This window comes from Balaenoptera physalus (assembly GCF_965194825.1).
Source record: "Balaenoptera physalus genome assembly, chromosome: 10".
Classification (NCBI taxonomy): Eukaryota; Metazoa; Chordata; class Mammalia; order Artiodactyla; family Balaenopteridae; genus Balaenoptera; species Balaenoptera physalus.
Genome location: NC_138889.1, coordinates 28,199,669 through 28,225,931, shown reverse-complemented (window position 1 = coordinate 28,225,931; position 26,263 = coordinate 28,199,669). Strand labels below are relative to the sequence as shown.

The following is a 26,263-nucleotide window of genomic DNA, read 5'->3' as shown; positions in this document are numbered from 1 at the left end:
ATAGAAAGCCCAGAGATAAACCCACGCGCATATGGTCACCTTATCTTTGATAAAGGAGGCAAGCATATACAGTGGAGAAAAGACAGCCTCTTCAATAAGTGGTGCTGGGAAAATTGGACAGGTACATGTAAAGGTATGAAACTAGAACACTCCCTGACACCATACACAAAAATAAACTCAAAATGGATTAAAGACCTAAATGCTAAGCCAGACACTATCAAACTCTTAGAGGAAAACATAGGCAGAACACTCTATGACATAAATTGCAGCAAGATCCTTTTTGACCCAGATCCTAGAGCAATGGAAATAAGAACACAAATAAACAAATGGGACCTAATGAAACTTAAAAGCTTTTGCACAGCAAAGGAAATCATAAACAAGACCAAAAGACAACCCTCAGAATGGGAGAAACCATTTGCAAATGAAGCAACTGACAAAGGATTAATCTCCAAGATTTATAAGCAGCTCATGCAGCTCAATAACAAAAAAACAAACAACCCAATCCAAAAATGGGCAGAAGACCTAAACAGACATTTCTCCAAAGAAGATATACAGATGGTCAACAGACAGATGAAAGAATGCTCGACATCATTAATCATTAGAGAAATGCAAATCAAAACTACAATGAGGTATCATCTCACACCGGTCAGAATGGCCATCATCAAAAAATCTAGAAACAATAAATGCTGGAGAGGGTGTGGAGAAAAGGGAACCCTCTTGCACTGTTGGTGGGAATGTAAATTGATACAGCCACTATGGAGAACAGTATGGAGGTTCCTTAAAAAACTAAAAATAGAACTACCATACGACCCAGCAATCCCACTACTGGGCATATACCCTGAGAAAACCATAGTTCAAAAAGAGTCATGTACCAAAATGTTCATTGCAGCTCTATTTACAATAGCCAGGACATGGAAGCAACCAAAGTGTCCATCATCGGATGAATGGATAAAGAAGATGTGGCACATATATACAATGGAATATTACTCAGCCATAAAAAGAAATGAAATGGAGGTATTTGTAATGAGGTGGATGGAGTCAGAGTCTTTCATACAGAGTGAAGTAAGTCAGAAAGAGAAAAACAAATACAGTATGCTAACACATATATATGGAATCTAAGGGAAAAAATAAAAAGGCCATGAAGAACCTAGTGGCAAGATTGGAATAAAGACACAGACCTACTAAAGAATGGACTTGAGGATATGGGGAGGGGGAGGGGTGAGATGTGACAGGGTGAGAGAGTGTCATGGACATATATATACTACCAAATGTAAAATAGATAGCTAGTGGGAAGCAGCCGCATAGCACAGGGAGATCAGCTCGGTGCTTTGTGACCACCTAGAGGGGTGGAATAGGGAGGGTGGGAGGGAGGGAGATGCAAGAGGGAAGAGATATGGGAACATATGTATATGTATAACTGATTCACTTTGTTTTAAAGCAGAAACTAACACACTATTGTAAAGCAATTATACTTCAATAAAGATGTTAAAAAAAAAATGTGTGACTGGAAACACACTTAGTGGCATGTCTGACACATAGTAGTTATGCTACCATAGGTCGTTCTTGGAAACAGAAGCCTTGATTTTGAGGGATCATAAAAACCAATACAATGGTTGCCATGTTTCTCCTTGTTCATCCTGGGGACAAACCTGTTAGAGAGAGATCTATCCTTACTCACACTACCCCACACCTAGTACTTAGAAAGAAGCGGTATGTCTCACTTAAGGCACCTTATTCTTTTCTTTCTACTTTTTCGTTCATTAATCTTCATCCAACTGGCCTTCCTAAATTTTACAGAAAACAAAACCATTTCTCTATGGATTCTGATACTACCCCAAGTTAATATTCCAACAAAGTTCTTCTTCTTCCGGGTCTCATCATCAGAAATTTCTGAGCCTAAATCTTCTCTAGTTTCTAGGATAACGCATTTTCTCATTTATCCCTTCTCCTTTAAGTTCAGAGTCTTGTAATTTAGTGCCTTCCCTAACCACAACTTATATTATGGTAACACAGCAAAGGGATGAAAGTCTGAGTGATCTGCGATTAATCCTGCGTTTTTGCAACCTACTTACTCTGTGGCATTAGGCTAGCTATCCATCCTCTCTGGGCCTCAGTTTCCCCCCAAAAAGTTGAATCTTATGAATATTACATAGCTATAGGGTTGCCATTATGAGGAAGAAGGGAGTTAATATTTGCTAAGCACTTAGAATCGTACTTGTTATACTCTAAGGTCTACAGTTGTGCTTGTTAATAATAATAAATGAAATTCCAACCGTACAACTTACTCAAATTTCTGTCATAACTTTGAAGTCTTGGTCTATCTGTTTACTGGCATTGCAGGTAAATGAGTCGAGGCATGGGCTGAGGCATTGCTACTACTGGGTGGTGTGTTCCCAGAACTTGGAACAACACTGTGAAATGGGAAGTGGTTCTCCTTAGAGATGGGACAGACTGGAAAATGACAGCCTGGGAAGGAGGTGTGGTGTCCATAGGTTCGGGGTCAGAGGTGCTGCCTGTTGAAGTACCGATGCCCGCCAAAGCCGTAAATGGGGTGCTGGGGGAAACAGGAGAAGAATGGTAAATGACTGCCTGAGAAGGAGGTGTGATGTCCATAGCTTCCATATCAGAGCTGCTGTCTGCCTGATCTGAGAGCAAAGAGTGAAAGTGGGAGAGTTTCTCCCTCACATCTAACTCCTCTCGAGTTCTAGCACACACTGGACAATGGAAGGCTTAGCCTGGCTCTGTGACATGTCCATTCTACCTGTCACAGAGAAAAGGCAGGCAGGGCAATGTGTGGGTCGAGGGGCACATGCAAACACACAGAATCTCTTGTCTTTAGCAAGCCCTCTGCTACCATGCCAAAGGGGGGAAGGGAGTAGCAGTGGTGCTAAAACCGCCAGAGGAAGTTCAGGATCTGCACAGCTCGTGCTCCAGAAATTCCTACTTTTGTGCTGTAGGGCTTGGTGGAACTACACCTGCCTTTAGTGAAACTTTTCTCAAATGCACAATTGGAGATAATTTTAGTCTCCTCATGACTCCCACGGGGTTACCTCTGCTGTGACACTTGACTATTTGGTGGCATATTTTATTTTATTTTGAAAAGCCTTCCATTCCTCCGTGCACATCAAATAGTGAATGCTTTCTCTTAGTAAACGTGCATAACAATTTTCTGAACTCTTCTGCTCTGGGCAAGATTCATAAATACACCAGGAAAACATAGTGAAAGAGGAGACATTACTTGTATTGTATTCAATTGGGTCTTGCTACCTAAGTGTGACTCTTTACCAAGCATTATGCAGTAGTTAAAGACACAGATTAAAGTTGTTTAGAGTGTGTCCTAAAGTCTCACTGGTAGAATTTAAATCTTTACTCTGGAAATTGTAGACCTGAGACAAACTACTTCCCTAAACTTCATTTCCTACATCTGAGAAAGATAATTGTATCTACCTTATAGTAGACTGAATAATACCATTGCCCCCAAATGTCCACATTCTACTCTCCTGAACCTGTTAAGGTCACCTTATTTGGCAGAAGGGACTTTGCCAATGGGATGAAAGTAAGCGTTTTGAGATGGGGAGATTCTCCTGGAGTACCTGGACGGGCCCAACTATAACAACTACTGTTCTCATAAGAGAGAGGCAGAGGGAATTTTTACTCCAAAGAGAATGTGATGATGAAGTTGTGGTTGGATTGATGTGGCCAGAAGTCAAGGAATGTTGGCAAGGAAACAGATTCTCCCTTATAGCCTCTAGAAGGAGGATGGTTGGCCCTGTCAACTCCTGGTTTCAGCCCAGGGAAACTGGTTTTGGACCTCTGTCTTCCAGAACCATAAGAAAATTAGTATGTTTTTTTTAGGCAAGCACATTTGTAGTAATTTGTTACAGCAACCATAGGGAACTAATGCGTACCTCATAGGAACTATTTTTCCAATTAAAATGGGTGACTCAAACACACTTAGTGGCATGTCTGACACACAGTAGTTATGCTACCTTAGGTCGTTTTTGGAAACTGCAGCCTTGGTTTTGAGGGCTCATCAAAACCAGTAAAATGGTTGCCATGTTTCTCCTTGTTCATCCAGGAGACAAACCTGGTAGAGAGATATCCATCCTTTCCCACAGGATCCCACCCCTAGTATTTAGAGGGAAGTGGTTGTGTCTAACTTAAGGAACCTTATTCTTTTCTTTCTACTTTTTCGTTCATTAATCTTCATCCAACTGGCCTTTCTAAATTTTACAGAAAATAAAGCCATTTCTCACTGGATTCAGATACTAACACAAGTTGATATTCCAACCATGTGTTGTTCTTCCGGGTCTCATCATCAGAAATTTCTGAACCTAAATATTCTCTAGTTTCTAGGATCACTCATTTTCTCTTTTGTCCATTCTCCTTTTAGTTCAGAGTTTTGTCAATTTGTCCCTTCCTTAACCACAACTTATAATACGGTGTCCCTGCAAAGTGATGAAACTCTACACGGTTTGGTTTTAATCCTGGGTTTTTGCCATCTACTTACTGTGTGGCATTAGGCAAGCTATCCAAGCTTTCTGGGTCTCAGTTTCCCCCATAAAAGGTGAATATTATGAATATTACCTACCTATAGTGTTGCGATTATGAGGAATAATGTTAGTATTTCCTAAGCACTTAGAATAGTACTTGTTATAGTCTAAGCACTACAGTTGTGCTTGTTAATAATAATAAATGAAATTCCAAGCGTATAACTTACTCAACATTCTGTCATAACTTTGAAGTGTTGGTCTATCTCTTAGCCGGCTTTGCAGGTAAATGAATCATGGCATGGGCAAAGGCATTGCTACCACTAGGTGGTGTGTTCCCAGAGCTTGGAACAGCGGTGTGAAATGGGTAGCGGTTCTACTTGGAGATGGGGCAGACTGGAAAATGACAGCCTGGGAAGGAGGTGTGGTGTCCATAGGTTCGGGGTCAGAGATGCTGCCTGCTGAAGAACCGATGCCCGCCAAAGCCGTAAATGGGGTGCTGCGGAAAACAGGAGCAGAATGGAAAATGACAGCTTGTGTAGGAGGTGTGGTGTCCATATCTTCCATATCAGAGCTGCTGCCTGCCTGATCTGAGAGCAGAGAATGAAAGTGGGAGAGCTTCTCCCTAGCTTCTAACTCTTCTCGAGGTCTAACACGCAGTGGACAGTGGACGGGTCAGCCTGGCTCTGTGACATGTCCATTGTACCTGTCACAGAGAAAGGGCGGGCGGGGCAGGGGGGTGAGGCGAGGGGCACGTGCAAGCCTAGTCCGTGGAGATACCCTGGCCCAAGAGCAAAGGGCCGGACCCCTTCTGGACTTTCTAGTGGCTGCGTCTTCTCGCTGTAGGTGGCAGGTGTTTGGCACCGGATGGGCCGCCATGCGAAGACTGTTGGGGACTGTGGAAGCCTTCTCCTCCAGAGCTCACCCTGTCTGGGCACCCGCTCTGCAGGCCCCTCAGCCCTGCTTATGTATCGGCCAGCCCTTCCCCACCACGGGACCCAGAGGCCAGAGCCTGCTCAGAGCTGAGTGCAGGAGGCACCCAGGGCTTGCCAGGGTGTGGGCCACCTCCTCCGGGGGCCTCCTCAGCTTCTCTGCGAGGCCTGGAGACAGGATCGCCTTCTCCAGGGCTGCTCAGCTGCCAGCATCACCATGAGCTAGGTGGCGAAGGTTTCTGTGCAGGAGATGCAGAGCCCTGATCCGACTGGATTCTGAACCCCACGATGTCCCTTCCTGGCAGATCGTTTCTTTCTTCACTTCTTTTTTGAAATTTGGTGAAACAACATTTAAACCTTCGACTGTTCTTCAGGGTATACAGATGGTAGTGGCTTAGCCGGGATTCGAACCAAGCCTGTGTGATTCCAGTGCTCGTGCTCTGGACTGTGGTGCCTCCTTATCATATATGCTTCATGTGTTACTTTGTTTTCTTTTTTTCTTGTAGTCCTTATGGTACTTAGCCCTAAGTGCCATACCTGTAACGAACAGATACACTGCCGTGTAGGAGGTCTTCTTTTGTTCAACGCATGAATTGGTCATCCACCACACTGGGTTCTAATCTCAGAAGATACAGGTTAGGGACCACCAGTTGTCATCATAGCACCATCCCTACATTTCTAAGTGAGACTTGCAGCCCAGATTTTCCCTTTGTCTAGTTTGAAGGATCCAGATATGTAAAGATTATATTATAGATAAATCATGGGCTATCCGGAAAGAAATTCACCAGTGAATTATTCCGTATGGATTAGAAGCCAGTTTCTCTGGCTTTCCTGGAGTATATCCAGTAAGGCATCTCCTTCATGTCTAGAAAGCAAATATATCATTTATTGCAACTTCATTGTGGAGCAATGTCTTGGTTTAAAGTACGATCAACACAATTTGGTCATTGTGAGTATGCCAGCTGGGTCCACACTTTACTACACATATGTAACTCTAGAGGTTCTTATGCCCAAGAGAGGAGACGTACTCTTGTGTGTCTAAGACAAGGGAAACGTGTTGTTATTCAGGAGCATGACAGGAATGAATTGAACAATCCTGCTCTACACATCATTTTACCTTTTTTGAATCTTGTTTCTTTGGCTTGTTTCATTGGAGTGTTTTCTCTCTCCTGGGGCTGACATTGTGTGTTATGTATCACTCATGTGACATGTAGAAATTTCAGAACCCAGAATCATATAGATCAGTAAAAATGTGTTTATATATTTTTGTTTAGATCTATTGAAAATAACACTGGGCATAATTCATATATTCCAAAATTAGTTTGACCCTCTACTCATGAGATTCTTTTTATGGTATGTCACAGCAAATTTTGACTTCCATCCCCAATAAACTTTGGGGTTGGAGGACACAAAAGGTTTTGCTCAGACCTAAATTCTGTCTGAAAAAAAAAAGGGTAAATATTATAAGCCCTTTCTAACCTCTCCAAGAGCAGAAATGATTTACAGCTGTGGCATTGAACCATAACTCCTTGATCTCATTTGCGAAGAGTTCAGTAAGAAACAATGTCTTGATTTTTGTTTGTTTTGTTTGTTCCCTGTTTTCTTGTCTTGCTTACCAACAATCCATTGTAATTCATGAGTTAGTATGGCAGCAGGCTGAGTGTTCCCTGGAGCTCATTAAATGAACTTTTTTTTCCTAAAATGATTTTTATCTCCTTGTTTTCAGCCCCTCTTCTTTCCTCTGCCTTTTACTATAACCAGAGCTCAGCAAAAGCTGACTGACTTTGTGCAGACCTTACTTAGGGTAGTCTTTTCTTAAGTATTTTATTCATGGCTCCTCCATTTCATTGTTTGCCTTCTCGAAATGTGTTGAAATCTTTCTGTGGTTGATGACTTCCACAATGTCTTGGTTTTTATTGGTTGATTAATTTTGGTATTTCTACAGTTTTATTTAAATATGCTTTCAGGAGGAACAGAAAGTAAATATGTTTCCTAGTCTGCCATCTTGAGCTGAAAATACCTGTTGATTTTAGCATCCAGTGTTCCCATCGGAAAAAAACCTAACCTTGACATTAATAGATGTAACACTCAAGATTTCAGCTTTTTTTGAGCAATCACTGAGGATTTAATATGTGGTCATTTCTAATGGGAAAATAATAACTATCTCATGGAGTTGATTTGAGGATTAAATTAGATAATGAACATGAAAATGCTTTGTAAGGTTTAAAAATCTATAAAAATGTTTTTTGTTATTATTTGATTTGTTGCTATTTCAACTTTACTTGACAGTTGTTTATGACCTTGCTTATGTGAGAAAATGCCTTCTGGTTTATTGTTTTGAAAGCCAGAATATATTTTTCAATAGCTCAATGGAAATGGCATCATTTGTGAAGGTTAAGGGTGAAGGCGTAAATGTTTCTTGACACCTATCACTTTACAACGTTTTCAGGAACTAATTGACTCATGTATTCCTCTTCCAATTTTGTTGAGCACCTCCTACCAGCCACATGCTTTACATCAGGTGTTGGAAAACATTTTCTGGATTTTAAATATCTTAGGCTTTGTGGGACATATACAGTTTCTGGGGCTTCTCCTCCTCTTTCTTCTTCAACAAGCTTTCTAAACTTGAGAACCATTATTAGCTCACAGTCACACAGATCCAGGCTGAGAGCCTGATTTGATATGTGACCATTATTTGCCGATTTCTGCTCTGCGTCCTCACTGAGGAGGGGGACCATGTTTGAGTAATCACTTCTTTGAATCAACTATTGGTCTTCTGGGGCTTGTGCTTATTCTCCTACAGTCTCTAATCAACATGGCATCCAGACAGATCCTGTTAAAACATGTCAGATCATGTCACTCAAATCTCTTCAATGGCTTCTTCACAGAAAAAGCAAAGTCCTCAAAGTTCCTCCACAGCCCTAGAAATCTGGGGCTCTGTTTCCTCTCTGACTGTTTCATTCTCCTCTCCACTTTGCTCGCTCTGTTTTCCACACACTGACATCCTTTCTGCTCCTTGGATACTCCAAGCCTACTCTTGCCTCGTTGGCTTTCCATCTGACTGTTCCCTCTGCTTGTACTATTCACTTCCCAGATATGCACCTTGCTCCCTCTTAAATTTTATCTTCCCCAGAAAGCCCTCATTGCTCACTTAGTTTCAGATTGCAGCCTCCTCCTACCAGCTAACAATCTCCATCTCCCTTCCTTGCTTGCTGTTTTTCTCCAGCACTTCCCTGATATACTAGTTATGCTATCCATTTATTTAATTTCTATTTACATATTTATACTTATGATTTTATATTTGCTTCTTTACTTTTGTCTCCCCCCTCAGCTCGAGAGAGGGTATATTCATCTGTGTTAATCACTGTTGTGTTTCCTGAACATGCCTATGAAACATACTGAAGAATGGTGCCTGAAATTTGGTAAGGGATCAATAAATTTTCTTGACTGAATGAAGAAATATGTTCATAAATTAATGAACAAATCTCAGGGATTTCTGAATAGAGGACTAATGGGAAGAGGAAGGCAAAGTGTTGGGACAGGGTACTGCAAGAAGTAGTATTTGGAGTACTCTGATAGCTATCCTAATAGATACGATTTTGTTCATTTAAGTAGTTTTAATGAGAGAGCTGGGAACTAGGGACACACAGCATCAAGAATTTTATAATGCATTCCGTAGAGTTCTTTTTAAGTGTGTACAAATATCATTGAAAATATATGCACGCATATACACCTCTGTTACTTTATTTAGTGCTTTACAAGAGCCCCTCAGTGAAGGGGTAGTAGCAACTATCAGTATCCTTCCTTTATGATGAGCTTAATTTATTCAAAGTTACATTATAATTTATTTGTAACTGTGAAACTAGACTTAGTTATTGAGTAGACCCTCCCTAGAAACCTATGACATTAATAAAAGCAACAAAAATTTGTTCAGTTTCCAATGATACACACACTACAGACTCAATTATGGGCCATCCATTTTAATGAAGGGTAGAAGTGATTTAACAAATACAGAGCAAACAGAATACTAAGTTTTGTCCTCCATTAATATTAGTAATGGATAAAGTGGGCTCCAACGCCTTCAAGGTAGCTTGAGACCATTATCTCTGTGTCACGGGCAGGGGGATGTTCAGCCAGGATGTCTTTCTCTGTCACTGAGAAAAATTTCCATAATATATAATGATACTTACTGAAACAGATATGGGGCATTTGGGTAATTAGGAATCCATTAGCATATTTTTCCGGAAGCCTTGACTACAAAATGAAGACAGTGGATTTGGACACTTTCGGCTCTGAAGAAGTTGTTTGGATATTCATCTTTATGTTGAATGAAATATGCTTATTTCATCTCTGCAGCTTCCCATATACCATTTTCCAACATCTGTTTTGTGTTTGGAAAGACTTTTAGAAATGAAAAATGAAGTTAAAAAGTAAGTGACACCTTAAATGATATATGGAATATTTTGCTGATTTACAAGAGCATGCAGAATTAAATATGACCCAGTTGAAATGTTAATTTTATTTTAATGTGTATGTTGGGGTGGAGTCTTCAAGGTGTCAGAAAACAAGAATTCACCCATCCTGTTTGGAACTGCAGCACACACACACCTTCAGTTACCAGTTCTGTTCATGCCACAGAATCATCTTCAGAAAACATGCTGTTTTCTATGTACCTGGTGTATATCTCAATTAGTTTGAAGAATTTCCCAGATACCTCTGAATATGTAGTGCTCCAATTCCAATCTTGCCAAGTCCTGTACCAGTGACACAGCACATAGGAGTTTTATTTCTCTTTATTTCTCTGGGTTGTTCAGAACCCAATGAAAGAACAATGGAATGGGATCAAAGAGATCAGGGTCCTTGTCTCAGATTTACCATAAAATAATTGTGTCCTCTTGGGAAAATTATAGTTATTCTAGGCCCCTTTCCTTTTCTTTACTTTGACAGAGCTGCACTAGATGACCCCAAATAACATTGCACTCTTTCAGTCGTAGCTTAGATGTTATTGGTATTCTGAAACAAATGAAGACAATGACACATGAAACTGTGCAACATCTCTGTAACTATGTTTTCTTAGAGTTGCCTCCATTTTACAGATGATAAGATGACTGAGCACAGAAGTAGATGTCTGGAACCAGAGGTTCCAAAGTAAATGGAGCTAAACCACAAGTTTCCTTCTTTTCTGAAGCTCACTTAGCCAAAACATAGGCTGCTGAATATTAAACTGTAAAGCATATTATCAGTACATTTTAAAAGAAGCTATTCTTCTAGGATTTCCAATTAATAGCAAGAGGTTTTGAAATTCTTCAAAGATCATCTAATTTTGTGAGATTTACAGCTCTATTTTCCTGTCAAGCAAGTTGTATTAGTGCCAGATAATCATGTGAGCTTCTGGATGCTTCTCTGAACCTCTTGAAGTTTTCTTCTTGCTATCTGAAATTCATGCCAGATAAGCCTTTTTCTAGAGTGTATGTACAGACTTGTGTATTTTTATATAGGTAAGCGATGCAGTGAGTCAGGACGGGGGTTAAGCCCTCATTCTCAGACTGGCATTGAGCGCCTGTTGAAATACAATCATCATTTCCTCAGAATCGAAAAGCAGTTATCTCTAGTTTTTAATCCCATTAACTATTTATACATTTACGTATGATACATGTACTTATTGTACCTACTAGGTGTGTTCTCTTTGGGACGTACAAAGCTCTTTGAGACATAGGTTGTTCATTTTTTTGTTTTCCCACAAATATTGTGACCTTTTGAGCAGGAAGGTCTATATTTTACTAACATCTAGAACCAGCAGTTAACATGGTGTCTAAGATGTAGTCAATAAATATGAAATAGATAAATGAACACATTTTTAAGGAAGGGCCAGGACATGAACAAACAGAAAGTTTTCATTTTCAGTCACAAAGCAACCAGAGACATAAAAATGGTACAGACAACAAGTGCTACGGTCATTCAAAGAAGGCATAGAATAGATACAACAAGGATCTCCTCTATGGCACAGGGAACTATACTCAATATTTTGTAATAACTTATAAGGGAAAAAAATGTGGAAAAGGAATCACTGTGTGCTGTACACCTGAAAGTAACACAACATTGTAAATCAACTATACGTCAATTAAAAAACAAACAAACAGACAACAACAACAACAAAAAACCAAAGAGGTCATAGAAGTTCTTATGAGATTCCAGAAGAGAAACCAAATGAGGACGGGAGAGACGGTTTTTGAATCAATTCAAAGGAAAAGTCACAGAGAAACTTGTCTTTGACCTGAACTTGAGTTTCCATTAAGATTGCAACGCAGGAATATTACAGATAAAGGTAATCACATAAACTTACTATACTGAAACTTGCAGAGGTTATGAGTGTTGTTCAAGATCCCAAAGCAAGTGCATTGTGGAATCAGAATTTTAAGTGAGGCCTAATGAACTAAAAACAAACAAACAAAAAAACAAGCGTTTTCTGTGATACCACGTTGCCTTTGAAGTCGTTTTTTTGGTGAGTTGGTAGAAACTGGTTTCAGTGTTTCTGGCAGGAATGACTAGTTCTGTCCCCCCGCGGCCCCCCACCCACGAGTTGATCCGCAAAGTTTCCTTTAGAATGGACTTGCTAAAATGCAGACACCGAAGTATTCATGACGCCTGTGTCCAATCATTTCTCCTGCCATTGCCTACTTCAATTCTGGGTTATATGAACAATTCACTGTCTTCATTTATGCTTTTCCCTCCCCCAAGAATTCCTTTCTCCCTATGGGGCACCTGTGAAACCCACTTCATTTTTCAAAACTCAATTTACATATTATGTCTTTTGTGCAGTCTTCTTTTTAGTGTTGTGATCACACGCTCCTTTTTGCTACCCTTGCACTTCTGCATGTCTTACTGTTGCACTCGCTACACTGTATTGTAATTGTATTTTTTACATATCTCTGTCTTCTCCTGGGCAACATTCCTTGGGGCCAGGGACTACCCTTTTTCATCTATTGATGTTGCCTTAGCATGTTACTTGTTGTGAAGTAGTTAGTTATAAAAATGAGATTTGATTAAATTGAAAATTGTTATGTACATATTAGTTATTATCATTTACAGATATAACAGGAAAAAATATTAATGTTGGTGCTGAAAGTTCACTTCTAGTAAATGGTGGTGGTACTTGACTTCACTTATATTATTTTCCCCACTATTTTATATCTTTCTACCTGATATCTCTTCTTTATTTCCATCTATGTTTCTTTATTACTAAACCAAGAAAAACAGGTATGAGGGTAGGGCTAGGCTATATTTGGCTGGAATAGTAAAGAAATTGTGTGGGGTTTTGGTGAGAAAATCCTGAAGCACACAGGTCTGCATTTTCCCTTTGAGGCATGTGGAAGGGTCTGCTTCTAAAGAGTTTTATTAGCAACTAATCAACATGCTTTTGCACAAGGCTCCTGATTAGCTGTTGGTATACTAAGAGTAAATCAGAGTTAGCATAGTTTCTGATTTCCTTTACATTGTCAATGAGGATGATCATTTTTTACTGCTGGGGGTGGTGGTGGTGGGGAGTGAGGGAATGTCCCTTTCCTGCTCCTGATGCTTCAGTCCCGTCAAGAGAGCTCTTAGAGTCATTTCAGCCCTGCTTCTTTACTGACTCTGCCCCAGGGTAATCAAGTGACTTATTTAGAAAGCTTGAAAAGAATTAAGTGAGCATGCTTGCCTTGACTAATTCTGTTCTCTCCATTGAGAGTGTGAGTGAGTGTCTTCTGTTTCTCTCATTCTGTGTATTACTAGTTAGTAAATCTGCCCAATTCTGGGGTTTCGTTATGTGATCATTTCATTCAAACTGGATTCTCAAGCCAGGGTTATCAACAGTAACAGGAATATTAGGCCCTCCCTCTTTTCTCTTTTATCTTATTTCCTAATTTATTCCAAACCAAATGGAATTAAGGCATTGTACTTGCTGGAAGCTAATTAGAAGACCCTAACATTTGGTGCATTACCTGGGAACACTGAGAAATAAAAAGAAAGGAGCAGACATTTTGGAGAGGAAAATGTCCATGTGGAAAATATTTTGGTACTGCCAAGGAAGGTAGTCTAGTGCCTTGGTCTTTAATGTATGGTGGGATGTTGAGACCTTTGACTGTTTGAAAATATTTAGGTTTGTGCAGTAAACTGCTGAAGCCTAGGAAAGATTTAATGCATGCTGTATAAGTGTCCCGTGCTTGCTGGGAGACTAATCAACTTGGAGGCTTAACACAATAGAAATTTACTATCTCACAGTTGTAGAGGCCAGAAGTGTGATATCAAGGTGTCAGCAAGGCTGCTCTCCCTACAGATGCTCTAGGGGAGATTCTATCCCTGCCTCTTTCAGCTTCTGGTGGTTGCCAGCTTCCTTGGCTTGAGACCACATCACTCAGTTTTTGTCTCTGTCTTCACAACACCCCCTTTCTGTGTCTGTATCTTCTCTTTTGTCTGTCTCAAATGTCCCTCTGCCCTTCTTGTATAATAAGGACAATTGTCATTCTATTTAGCACCCATCCAGATAATATAGGATGGAAATCCCATCTCAAGATCCTTAATGACATTTGCAAAACCTTTTTTTTCAAATGAGGTAAAGGTCAAGGATTAGGACATGGATATATCCTTTTGGGGGCCACCATTCAACCCAGTACACCAGCCGTATGATACTTTGATTTTGGCTGATGGCTGCAGCTTATGGCATGGGAGAGTGGCTGTTTCTTTAGAGCCACTTAAGTAAAGGTCTGACATAAAGAAAAGGGGCCTTAGGGAGTTGCAGGTGACTGAGCAATACCTGGAGTAGAATGATAAGGCACCTGGAGCGTCTTTAGTATACAGAGACCTTTACCTGGCACTTGACTTGAGAGTGTGCGGGAGTTTACAGGGCAGGAAAGTCTCAGGCAGCTGTCCACCTTGCCTTACTCTCCAGGTACAGTTTTTCTCAAGCAGGCTTGTCTGAGACAAAGACTCAATTATAAGGAAAACATGTTTTGTAGGACTTGTCGGCATTGACACATATGGTCTACCGTAGGCTCAAGTGACTCCCTTTACATGTGGACCCAAGCTGACAATGGATTTGTCAATTATGTTGGAGAAATAAATGTTCTCTTAAAGGCAGCCGCCTTTGGTCTATGCAGTTCCATTTCAGGAGGCAGTGAAAATGGCCATGGCGGCATAGGACTGTCAAATCTATGCATCAGAACTGGAGGTGTAATGTCACTCGACAGAACCCATAATCAGTTCAGTACTGTAGTGTGAACCACAAGGTCATCAAAGAGGAAGGATAACTCAAGAGTCCATGTGTGACAGATGCTCAGGGCTGTGCACTGCACATGGCAAATTCATAGTGACAAATCAACGTCAGGTTAAAAGATTCCTCCTGGTTCGAAGTTCGCATGTCAGAAATTTCAGTTAAATGCCATAGACTAATGGACATCCTAGTTAGGCTAAAACCAAAGAGACTTTATCTTTGTCTCAAATGCCATTGAGGTTCTGCTATGTTCTTTGGTCAAATTCTGTACTGGATTCTGGGAACAAAAGTGTGCCTAGTTTCACTCTTCTAGGAGTGGGGGATTGGCTTGTTTTTGAGATTGTCTTTAAATTTTTGGGATAGTGCTGTAAATTCAAATTGTATCTTAGTAACTCTAGACTCTTTAAAAGCATGGTTCATGAGAGACTTGATAAACTGATAAAACAGCCAAGGCCCTGAGAGATCCACACCTGTGTCAGTGACAGAAGTCCAAGCTACAGATATTGAAGGAGCCCTCACTGCCATTCAGGCAATGAAAGCCCTGTCACTGAGAATGAACCAAATGTACATTTGGGAGGATGGTTTATGGACATTTAAAACTTTGGAATTTTAACCCACAGTAACAAGGACACTTGATTTCAAATTTGGGCTTTAATACTTCAGGACCTTATTTCATAAGAGCGTTTAATCTGTGCCCTTTTAATTTCTGTCTGAAGAATTTGATACTGGCAAAGATGTACTTTCAAATTTGCAACATTTCTATGATTTCTGAATTGTATTACTGGATGCTTTTATGTATTTAATGTTAGTTTGTCATTTAACCCCATCAAATTTCTATGGTTAGCTGTGCTGTGGATGGCTGGTAGAACAAAAAGTTGTTTCGGATCATTGGATATGAGTAGCCTTGGAGTTAATTTAAATTAATGCAATTTCTCACCCATATCAGAGACTTCTGGGATGAAACTCTAAGTCGTCCAGCAGCAGTTCCAGAAGACCACTCAAATGAGTAGCCCCATAAAAGTATGAGCAGGACTGTCCTGGTAAAGGTCTATTTTTCCTGAAGGGAGAGCCATATTCCATTAATTATAGGCTTAAAGGCATAGTTGAATGGGTTAAGAGATGATTGATTGAAAAAAACAGGGGAGCATTAGTGACAATTTCCCTTCTCCTTCATAATGGTACTAGCATGTGAAGGGAATTTGATTAGTATAACTTTTAACCTCCCTGCTCTTATATTCACTGACACTGGCTAGGTGAGGTGACCTACTTGACTGGCAAAGTTAGGAAGAATAACTGGCCATGCTTCGCTAAGCTCTTCTTTTCTTCATCTTGGGAGTGAGTCTGGTGATATAGAGACCAAAGTTCTCTGCTCCACTGTGGACGTGCCCCTTTCACATAGGTTTGCCTGGAACCAACTTGTTGCAACAAAAAGTGGGTAAGTCTGGATAATTCTAGAATTCAGTTGTCAGACTCACTTGGCTATGTCATGAAGCCCCATTTTCCAACATGGGCTCTAACAGTAAAAAGTGACATAATGTGTGGGCTCCAGTGCAAAATGAAAATATAGTGCCTCTTATTGAAACTGCAAAGAAAAAGTGTTGTTGAAAGTATTTGCACTGGGGTGCATAGTGTCCTTCCCAAATTCATGTTCACCCGGAACCTGTGAATGTGCCCAAGTAAATTCTTTTTTCAGATAGACTCGAGATAAGATGACATCATACTAGATTAGGTTGAGCCCTAAATGGGTTCTGTGGGTTGTTCTCTCTTCTCTTTTTCATATATGTCATCTTTTTCAGCAAAAGGGTTTGGCTAATATTGGGAAGTAACACGAGTAAGAAAGGATATGATGAGATTCCTTGGACATTCTTGTTTCTTAAAAGACAACTGCTTTCTTTCTGTGTTAGAAGTAAGTTCAGATTCAAATGGAAAGCATGGTCTCCCGGAGCTGTTAACACCTTAATTTAGTCTTGGATGTGACCAGTAGCACAGAATTCTGGTGGAACTCAGTAAGACTCCAAATGGGTACCAAATAAGCATGTCATGGAAAGCACACCATAAGCAGGGTGAAAACTATATGTGAATGGGGCAGCAGGAATGGTGGCAGACACACATATTGCACATGTCTCCTCTGCTCATGCGTATATTTTATTGTCCCATAAACTTTACTTACAAAACGTAAGCTCAAAGATAAAATCATTAAGAATTTCAAGACAGCAATATCAGAGCATGAGACCAAGCAAGCATGGGGCCCTTCTGAGCATGGTTCATGCAGGACTTGATAAACTGGTAAAACAGCCAAGGCTCTGAGATACCCACACCATGTCAGTGACAGGAGTCCAAGCTACAGGTATTGAAGGAGCTCTCAATGCCACTCAGACACTGAAAGCTCTGTCACCGAGAATGAACCAAAATATAAATTTAGGAGGATAATTTATGGACACTTAGGACTTTGGACTTTTAACCCACAATAATAAGAAAACTTCATTTCAAAAGAAAGTGTGAGGTCTTTAAGTTTGCTTTGGTTATTGAGGGTCCTTTGTAGTTACATATCAATTTTGGAGTCGTTTCTTCTATTTCTGCAAAAATAGGGGATTTTGATAGGCATTGCATTAAATCTGTAGATAGCTTTGTGTAACATGGACATTTTAACAATAGTTCATGAACATGGGATGTCTTTCCATTTATGTCTTCCTTAATTTCTTTTAATAATGCTGTAGTTTTCAGTGTATAAGTCTTTCATGTCTTTGGTTAAGCTTATTCCTAAGTATTTTATTCTTTTTGATGGTATTGTAAATGGAATTGTTCTCCTAATTTCTTTTTCAGATTGTTCATTGTTAATGTACAGAAATGCAAGTGATGAATGTATGTTGATTTCATATTCTGCAAACAAACTTTGCTAAGTTGGTTTATTCTAATAGATTTTTTGTTCTAATAAATTTTTTGTGACATATTTAGCATTTTCTACATCTTTTTCAATAGTTTCACTTTCAGCCTAAGTGTATCCTTAAATCTAGGGGACATTTTGACCTCCATCTTAGGCTTTCATCTTATTTCTCAACTTATTCAGAGTCTTAGTTAGTTAGTGTTCTCCTTATTGTTTGACACTTTGGAGAATCCAACAAAATGTTCTACTCAAGGTGAGACCTCTTTTCTCTTCCACCTCTGAACCTGAATATCACTTATTATTTACTTCATTCTCTTAGAACTTAGCATTCGAAGTTTAAATGGTGATCTTTCTTAAAGGAGGTCAATATGCTCACCGAATTCAAGAATTCTGGTGAGTTGTGTCAAGTGTGTAGGAATCATATTAACTTGTTGGCTGTTAGCACCCCTGGAAACATTTCTAAAGTGGCGTTTGAGCTTGATATTCAGGTTTATTGGACACTGCATTAAAGAGTTTAACAGAATAAGAGTAGGCTGGTCTTTCCTAAAGCAGAGTTTATTCAAGGGTGACCTTGTAGCCACCTGTATCAGGCTTATCCTCGTTGAGTCATTGAGTGCCCTCTACCCCCCTAAACTGTAAACTCCTTATAGACAAGAATTATGTTTTATAACTCTTGTTCCCCTTCCCTATACCTAAACATGCCTGGAATAGAAGGTGCCTCTATGAAAAGGTGTTGCTTTATTTTAAACTACATTAAGTACATGTATATGTTCATTTCCCTCTGGGAAAGGAGGCTACATTCCACAGGATTCAAATATCAAGCCTGTAAACTTCCTTGAACACATAGATATATAAATAGTTGCATAACTCTCCTCCCTCTCTACAACTCTAAGATGATCATATCAAAGTATGGTCATTAATTGTTTTTCATTGCAAACAGATAATAAGCAAAGTGAAAGGAACTTCTTCCACCAAAGTAAAGGCCAAAGTTCAAAAAGTCAAATTAATATGGGATTTGTTACTATTCTAAATAGTAAAGAACACTGACAAGGAATATCACAGTGCTGGTTGCTATTATCATCTTTTCATTTTCCATTACAGTTGTTTATATTATTTTGACGGAATTTCACTGAAGTTATCAAGGTTTTTTAATAGTCAAATTAAAAAACAAAATCCCTTGAAATGCCAATACAAAGAAAAATGAGTCAGAACATGAAAAAATGTTTTAGACAAGTTGACAACATATATTCTTTGCTCATTTCTCTTTTTGAGAAAAGTTCCATCTTATTCACACTCACATGTACAATACACTGACTAAAATACAACCCCATCACTCGATGGTGATAAAAAAAGGAAAGACAAGCTGGTTCCAGAAAATTCCTCTATTTATTCCTAGTATCTTGTTGCATCTGGCAAAAAAGAGCATTTTGAAATATTCTCTAAAGTTTTGTATTTTATTTTATAATAATTTGCTTATTTATCTCAATGTAAATATTAAAAACGCATGAGAAATATTTTAACATTTGGCATTTGACTATTCCTATCTATTTCCTTAATGTTTCCTTTGCCTCATATGATGATCTTTTGGGATAGACAGCACATAACACTCTCATACTCCCCAGACTCTACAGCCCCATACACATGCAAACTAGCTTGTGGGGATGTGTTAACATACACTTGGTTGAGGCAGGAAGGCTGTAGAATACACAGTTTTTACACCTCAACATTTTAGTGTTTTTGGAAAGTAACCCTAGTTTGAGTGCAAGTTCCATCGATTTATCAAATTCATTTCAGGTATACCTAGGTATGTCCAGTAAAATGGTAAGGCTATATTACTGGGAGACTATTTACATGAGCAAGTGAAAAGAAATCAGTGAAAGAATATATTATAACCAAGAGTCAGATATAATAGGTCAATGAAATAGAATGTAGATCCCTGAAACATATCCACACATATAAGGACAATTGATTTTTCAACAGAGGTGCAAAGCCAATTTTGAGGAGAAAGGATAGTCTTCTTGAAAAATGGTGCTGGAAGCATGTAGTACATGGATATTGTGCCTAGATAGCCATATGCAAAAGTATGAACTTTGATCCCTACTTCACACTATATAAAGAATTAGCTAAATGTACATCAAAACATAAATCTCTAAAACTTGGACAAAATCTTTTTGACCTTGGGTTAAGCAAAGATTTCCTAGAGATGACACCAAAAACAAGATCAATAAAAGAAAAAAAGTGATAAATTGGGTTTCATCTTTGGAAGCCATTATTAATAAAAGAAAAGCCACAGGTTGGAAGAAAATATTTACAAATTATATACCTGAAAAGACTTGTGTCTCTAACACGTATAGAACTCTCAAAACTCAGTAATTAGAATTTTTTTTAAATTAACAATATGGGTAACAATATTTAAAAAGAGATCCTTCCAAGGAGGTGTACGGATGCAAATAAACACATAAAGTTGCTCAGTGTAATCAATTATTAGCTAAATGAAGATGAAAGCCCCAGGAGATACCACTACACACCTATTGAATGGCTAAAATTAGAAAAGTCCAAACACACCAAGTATTGGTGAGGCAGTGTAGGAACTGGAAGCCTTTTACACTGCTAGTGGGAAGGAAAATGGTACAGTCACTTCAGTCAACAGTTTGGCTGTTTCTTTATAAGTTGAACATACACCTACCGTATGATCCAGCCTTTCTGCACCTAGATATTTATGCAAGAAAAATGAAAGCATATGTTCATACAAAGACTTGTACATGGATCATCATAGCATCTTTATTTTTAATGGACAGAACTGTAACAACCTCGAGCACCCATCAACAGGCGAATGAATAAACATACTGTGGTATACTCATACAGTGAAACACTACTCAGCAAAACAAAGTGATAAGCTATTGATACCCACGAAAATATGAATTACTCTCAAAATAATTACATTGAGTGAAAGAAGCCAGATAAAAGAGTCCTCACTGTGTGAAACCCTTTATATAAATTTCTAGAAAAATGCAAACACATCTATAACGATAGAAAGCATATCAGTGGTCACTTGGGGATGTGGAGGGGTGGAATGTGAGGGACAAAAAGGGGCTTTATGAATGAGGCATAAAAACACTTGCAAGTGATGGATATGTTCCTTTTCTTGATTGTGTTGGCAGTTCCATGGGTATATGCATATTTCAGAACTTAAATTGTGTTCTTTAATTATGTGCAGTGTACTGTGTGTCCGTTCTATTTAACAGAGCCATTAAAAAAAGGCTAAGAACAGACGTTTGTCTCAACAAATAAATGTAGCAAAGAACAGAAAAGTCAAGTACAGTATGATCTCTGTCAGTTGAATTTTCCTATAGTTTATTTCCCTCAAAAAATATATCCCAGTTCTTAAAAGAGATGGGACTCTTAATAAAAGGTTATAAAAACCCGGCAAAGCCATCACCAGGGTGAGCTCCAGCTACTTTTCCATTGTGAGACACTAGGTGCACGGTGCAGACACGCTAGGATGTTTGTTCTTCCTGCCCAGTATTTTAGAGAGGATATTAAACATCCCTGTTAAATGCCTGCAAGTTGATGGCCAGAGTGGAGTTTGGAGAATGATGGCTGTGATCTTTAATATGGTTGTGCCTTTGTAAAGAGTCTCACTCAGAATTTCCAGGGTAATTTTGGAGTCAACCTTTTTTTGTTTTTTAGATGATATATATGTCTAACTCACCTCAAGAATATATCCACGTAGACTTGAAGTTAGGGACCAGCTGGTGTAAATTTGTGTGGTTATCTCCTGACCTAACCTTTTAGCCTCTTTTTGTTCCTTGATTATAGTTAAGCTTCATCTTGCCTCAGGGCCTTTGTATTTGCTGTTCCCATGTTTTGGAAATATTATTTCCAGAAAAATTTTGTCCATAAATGATTCCTTTCTATTCTTTGGCACTCATCTCTTAAAGATATGTTTTCCTTTATTGTTCTACTAGCCTAACTCAGTCCCAATTGATCAGATTACCTTACTTCTTTCACAGAATAATAATCAAAACAAATATTATCTTTGGTGTCTCTTTGTATTTAGATGAACTTCTTCCCAAAGAACTCAAGCCCCACAGTGACAGAGGTTGTTACCTTTCTTATCCCTTATTCTGTGTCTTAGAACTGTGTCTGGCATGTAGTAATCACTCGAGGCCTGTTGACTGTGTAAAGAATATGTGAGTAGATGAACAGATTTGGAGTTATTTGAGGTCGCTCTTAATGATGGCTGGTGTTGGTGATTAAATTAAAATTGTATGTTTTAGAGTTGGAACTGATCTTGCTGAGTCTCACAGCTACGGCGAAACTCTCCCTACTGTAGCATCCTTGAGAGATGATCAAGTCTGAGCTTGAATAACTGTATATGAAAGACCTTAACCAGGGCAACCTCCTAGCTTTCTTCAAGCAGATCACAACCTTCCATGAGAGTTTGCTCCCTATTATTCAGCTGTAATTAGGAGAAAACGGTTTGATTTACCCAGAATCATCTTCTCTCAGTCTCCTTGTTCTAGTTCCTAGAGAATAGACGGGACAGAGTTTCGTCTAAATTACATCCTTTGGGTTTGCATTCCTGCTTGTAACAAAATAAGCACCATGCTATGGCAAAATTCCCCTTGATTGTCTGCCACTTATTGCTACATTCCTTGTTAGTGTTTAGAAATAATTTGTCTTAGTGTTCCACATTATAATTGATGGAGTACAGAAATAAAAGAGATCTCGGGGTTATGTCAGAAGCAATCAGACAGATATTTTGACTTACCCTTTTAATGTATTTAATGCTGACACTGTGAGGAATTGAGCAGTATAGTCACCGCGTTATTGCCATTGCTGAAAAGATGTATTTATGGTGAAATTTATGGTAACTTTGAAAGCATTAGCTGATGGGGCAATTGTCAGCTACATCTTAGAGCTCTGAGCATTTCTCAAAAAGTTGTGATACAAAACACCTCTGCCTTTTCTTGTATTTCTGTTATGTTCAACTACTTCACAAAAAGCATTCTTCATATTCCTGAAATAATGATGGGCTTAGCTGAGATTCTTTTGGGTCCTAAGGGACCAACATGTGTGCATAATAGTGTCGAGTTACACAGAGCCTGGATGTTTGGCTCCAGACTGAAAGACCCATGGAGTCGTTTTTTCACATCTGTTCACCAATGTGTATGAATGGGAGAAAACAAAAGTTCTGGTTTGTTCGATCAAGGGGAGCCACACTCCTTTTACTTTTGCTGTGACAAACAAGTAAAGAGGTGTAAAATATCTGAAAACAGCCTCTTAGGGTTTGGTAGAACGCTTAAGTGGGATGTAGAGAATATACAACAAAAAGAAAAGCAAGTGAGTACTGCTGGCAAACTTTTTCAAGGACAGCTAAAGAAATAATAATAGTAGTAACAACAATAATAAGATTGATTTTAAAGACTTAAGAGTGGCATGGATTCCTAACCACTCTACATGTATTAACTCCACGCCACGGCTCTGTAAAATGGGTGAGGTTATTAAGCCCTTGTTTTTCAAAGAGGAAGTGAAACACAAAGAAGTAACACTCCTGAAGTCCCACCACTAATAAGTGGTGGAGCTGGGGAAAAAAGATCCAGGCAAATTAATTTCAGAGTTAGTGCTCTTAACCAGTAGGTTATGTCCCACAGGTAATATTTGCACATTTTGAAATCACTTTACAAATACTATTTTTACCCCTAAAGTACACAGGGAATACCCAGGGGAATTGGCATTATAATTATTTTTATTTCTTTGCCAATAGTCTGTTAACTTTTGGCAGTTCAGTATCCTTCCCCAACTTCTTAAAAATTCAGCCTACAATCCAAAAAAATAATGGCTAGTGAAAATAAATGTCTTGTAAATCCAGTTCAAGAGAGCGACTGAAAACTAAGGCCCTCAAGGATGTAAAAGAGAAAGCAAAAGAAAAGAAGAGACAAGAAGCCCAAACCCTATGATTAAGCTCCACGTTGTTAGGTAAAGGGGCATTTAATTAATGCTTCTTTAATACCTTGTGCACAGAGGCATGGCTCTACAGAAGCCAAGGAGTCTCCCTTTCATCACTGATTCATGGTATGCTTCTGGCAGGGTCACTTCCTTCTTTGAGCCTCAAAGCTATTCATCAATACAGTGAGGGAAATGGAACAAGGTTAGCTCTCACAAGCCAGCTCTCATGTTCTCTCATGTTACCTGTGAGTCTAGGTAAGTGCCGAATGTCTTTAACATGACTGATTATATTTTTTCTTAACCATTTCTCTTCTCCTGATTTTTATGTAATTTCTAATACATAGTAGAATGGTAGAAAAGAAAACATACCACACTGAAAAGTAATTGATACACTAACTTTCCATTCTCATTTCACTGCCAATTCAGCCAAAAGCCTTCTCTAGAATTCTGATGCAGACCATGAAAACACACTGTAAGTGTTCCAAAGTCTTTTCCATATTTGGTAGTCCTATGATTTCCATTGGCAGAACTATCTTGGACTGTCATCTGAAAATCTATCAAAAAGAAATTAAGTAATAGGAATTCATGTCAATGGTATTGGAGAAAGAAATCCTTGAACTTATCTTACTGTGTGAACCTTCATCCATGTAAAAAATCAACAAGAAAGGTTCAACTTTAAAGGCAACATATTCCAATGAATAGAAGGGAGAACATAACACAAATAATATACAATGCTAACATTATGTACATACACATATACACAAGTGGTCTTGAAATATATTCCCAGGTATTAATTGGATTAAAGTTTGCGGCAATAAAGCATTTTTTCTCATAGAGAACATTATTCTTTAAGACACATACAGACACACATATCTGCCCTGCTGGCCTCTCACAGTTTCAGTTGATTCCAGTCATGTCCCCAGTTCATTTCCCCATATATTTATTCTCGGATTAGTGATATTTGAACAGGTGTTCATCTCTTTAGAAATACCTGTGCCATGACCGCAGAGTACTCAGATTTCTTTTTGGCATTTGGTGGCATATGATGGGGAAAGTGACAAGTTGTATGACAGGAGAAGTGAAAGGTGAACCTTAGAGTAAGTAAGACTTTATGCATAGTTCTTAATCCCAAAAGGAAAAGAGAAGGATAGCAGCGAAAGTCATTGGAATAAAGGACCTCTCAGATGAATCAGCATTAGGATAATTCATCGGTTACTGGCTGTCCAGTCGTTTTAGGTTATAAAGCATTCCTGAGTAACTGCATCACTTTATGAAAGGATCTACCTAACTATAGCTTTCTTTTGCTGGAATTAGTTTAGATGGCAATAATATGCATAGAGAATGGCAATTGTGAATTCATGTCTTCCCCAAATTGAAGACACTTGTTAAGGTACAAGTTTACCCAAGACTGCAAATGATTTATCCATACTATACTAACTGAGACTGTGTCTTAGCATTCTTGTTTGTAAAAGGAGATAACAAGGCTAACTTTGAGTAGACTAATAGCAGGCTACTTAGAAAATACTTTCAGGTTAAGTTTTTTAAACAAAGTTCAGTGTTCACCCACCAAAAGCAAATCAGCTCATTTAGGAAATGCCTTCATACTTTTTCATTGCCGCTAAAGGAATTTAAAACACCTGTTGGATATATCCCCTCCTAGAATGCCATTTGTACACTTATTCCTAATAGGACCTGTTATTTTAAATGCAAACTCATATTAGAAGGCTCAGAATTGACACTCAGTATTTTTAGTGATCACATGGTTTAGGGTTCTCAGATTTGGGCTCAGACTTACATTTCAAGCATTGTAATCTGGGCTTGTTAAATGATTTCCTTGCAACCAGGAAAAATTGTTTATCTGAATCTAAAGTCCAATTAAAGAAATGTGATAGTGGTGATAGTGGTTGATGAAGCTGACTAGCATAGCAGCTAGGGCGATTATGGACAAGTTACACTTAACCTCTCTGTGCCTCAGTGTCTTCCTTGGAAATTGAGTTTCTTCATCAATGGTGATAAATACTGGTACCAATCTGACAGAGTTATTGTAAGAAATGAAGGCGTTCACAAATTTCCTAAAGGCTTAATGTTTGGCTTGTCATTACTAAATACTGGTAATTATTAGTAAAATAATATCCCTCTATTATTTATTATATCAAAATAATAATGATAAGGGCCTGTTATTTTAGTATTTCTATTTTCTGGTCATATAGTTTAGACTAACTCATATTGTTTTAATGTGAAACCAAGAAGAAAAAGAGTTTTGTTTTGTTTCTTTAACCTGGTCAAGGAACCCAAATCACCTAATTCAGAAATGTTTCTAACTTGGCATCTGCTTTGAATCTGTCACAGCCAGAGAAAGTTTATTGTCTTAGAAAGTGACAGCCTTGTATTTGTGTAGCATAGAAAAGAAGATACAGGCTAGATAAGATACATACCCCTTATCATAGTCATGCCACATATAGTGCAAAACTATTCCTGCTGGGTTCAAACATTGTGATCCAGAGCCTGCCATTGCCTATTATCAGGAGCAGAAAAGCATAAGAACCGTATGTGTTTGCCCTTGAGTTAGTCTACAACACAAATACTGTCAATCAGCCTCTGATAGTACCCTCCCCATGGACAACCTTCTGTGCTCTTTTGAGCGTGCTCAGATGAAGTCTACCATCAGTGTGGTGGGAGTTCACTTGGCTTCAAGTGTGTCCAAGCTGAAGGGTGAAATTAACAAATACTAACCAAATTTGTGGCTGTCCAAACTAGG

General features: G+C 38.8%; 1 protein-coding gene across 2 annotated transcripts in view; it reads right to left on the bottom strand.

Moving 5' to 3' along the window:
* LOC309636679 (centrosomal protein of 78 kDa-like) overlaps positions 1-26,263 on the bottom strand; it is a 528,677-nt gene that overhangs the window by 466,334 nt on the left and 36,080 nt on the right. The window contains exon 5 of one of the 2 annotated variants that reach the window (XM_082410086.1): positions 6,512-9,823. The exons of the other annotated variant lie outside the window; for it this stretch is intronic. Coding sequence (XP_082266212.1) covers positions 9,742-9,823 — 82 coding nt within the window. The 3' untranslated portion in view covers positions 6,512-9,741. Of the gene's footprint in view, positions 1-6,511; positions 9,824-26,263 lie in introns of those variants that run through there. 2 annotated transcript variants of the gene reach the window in all.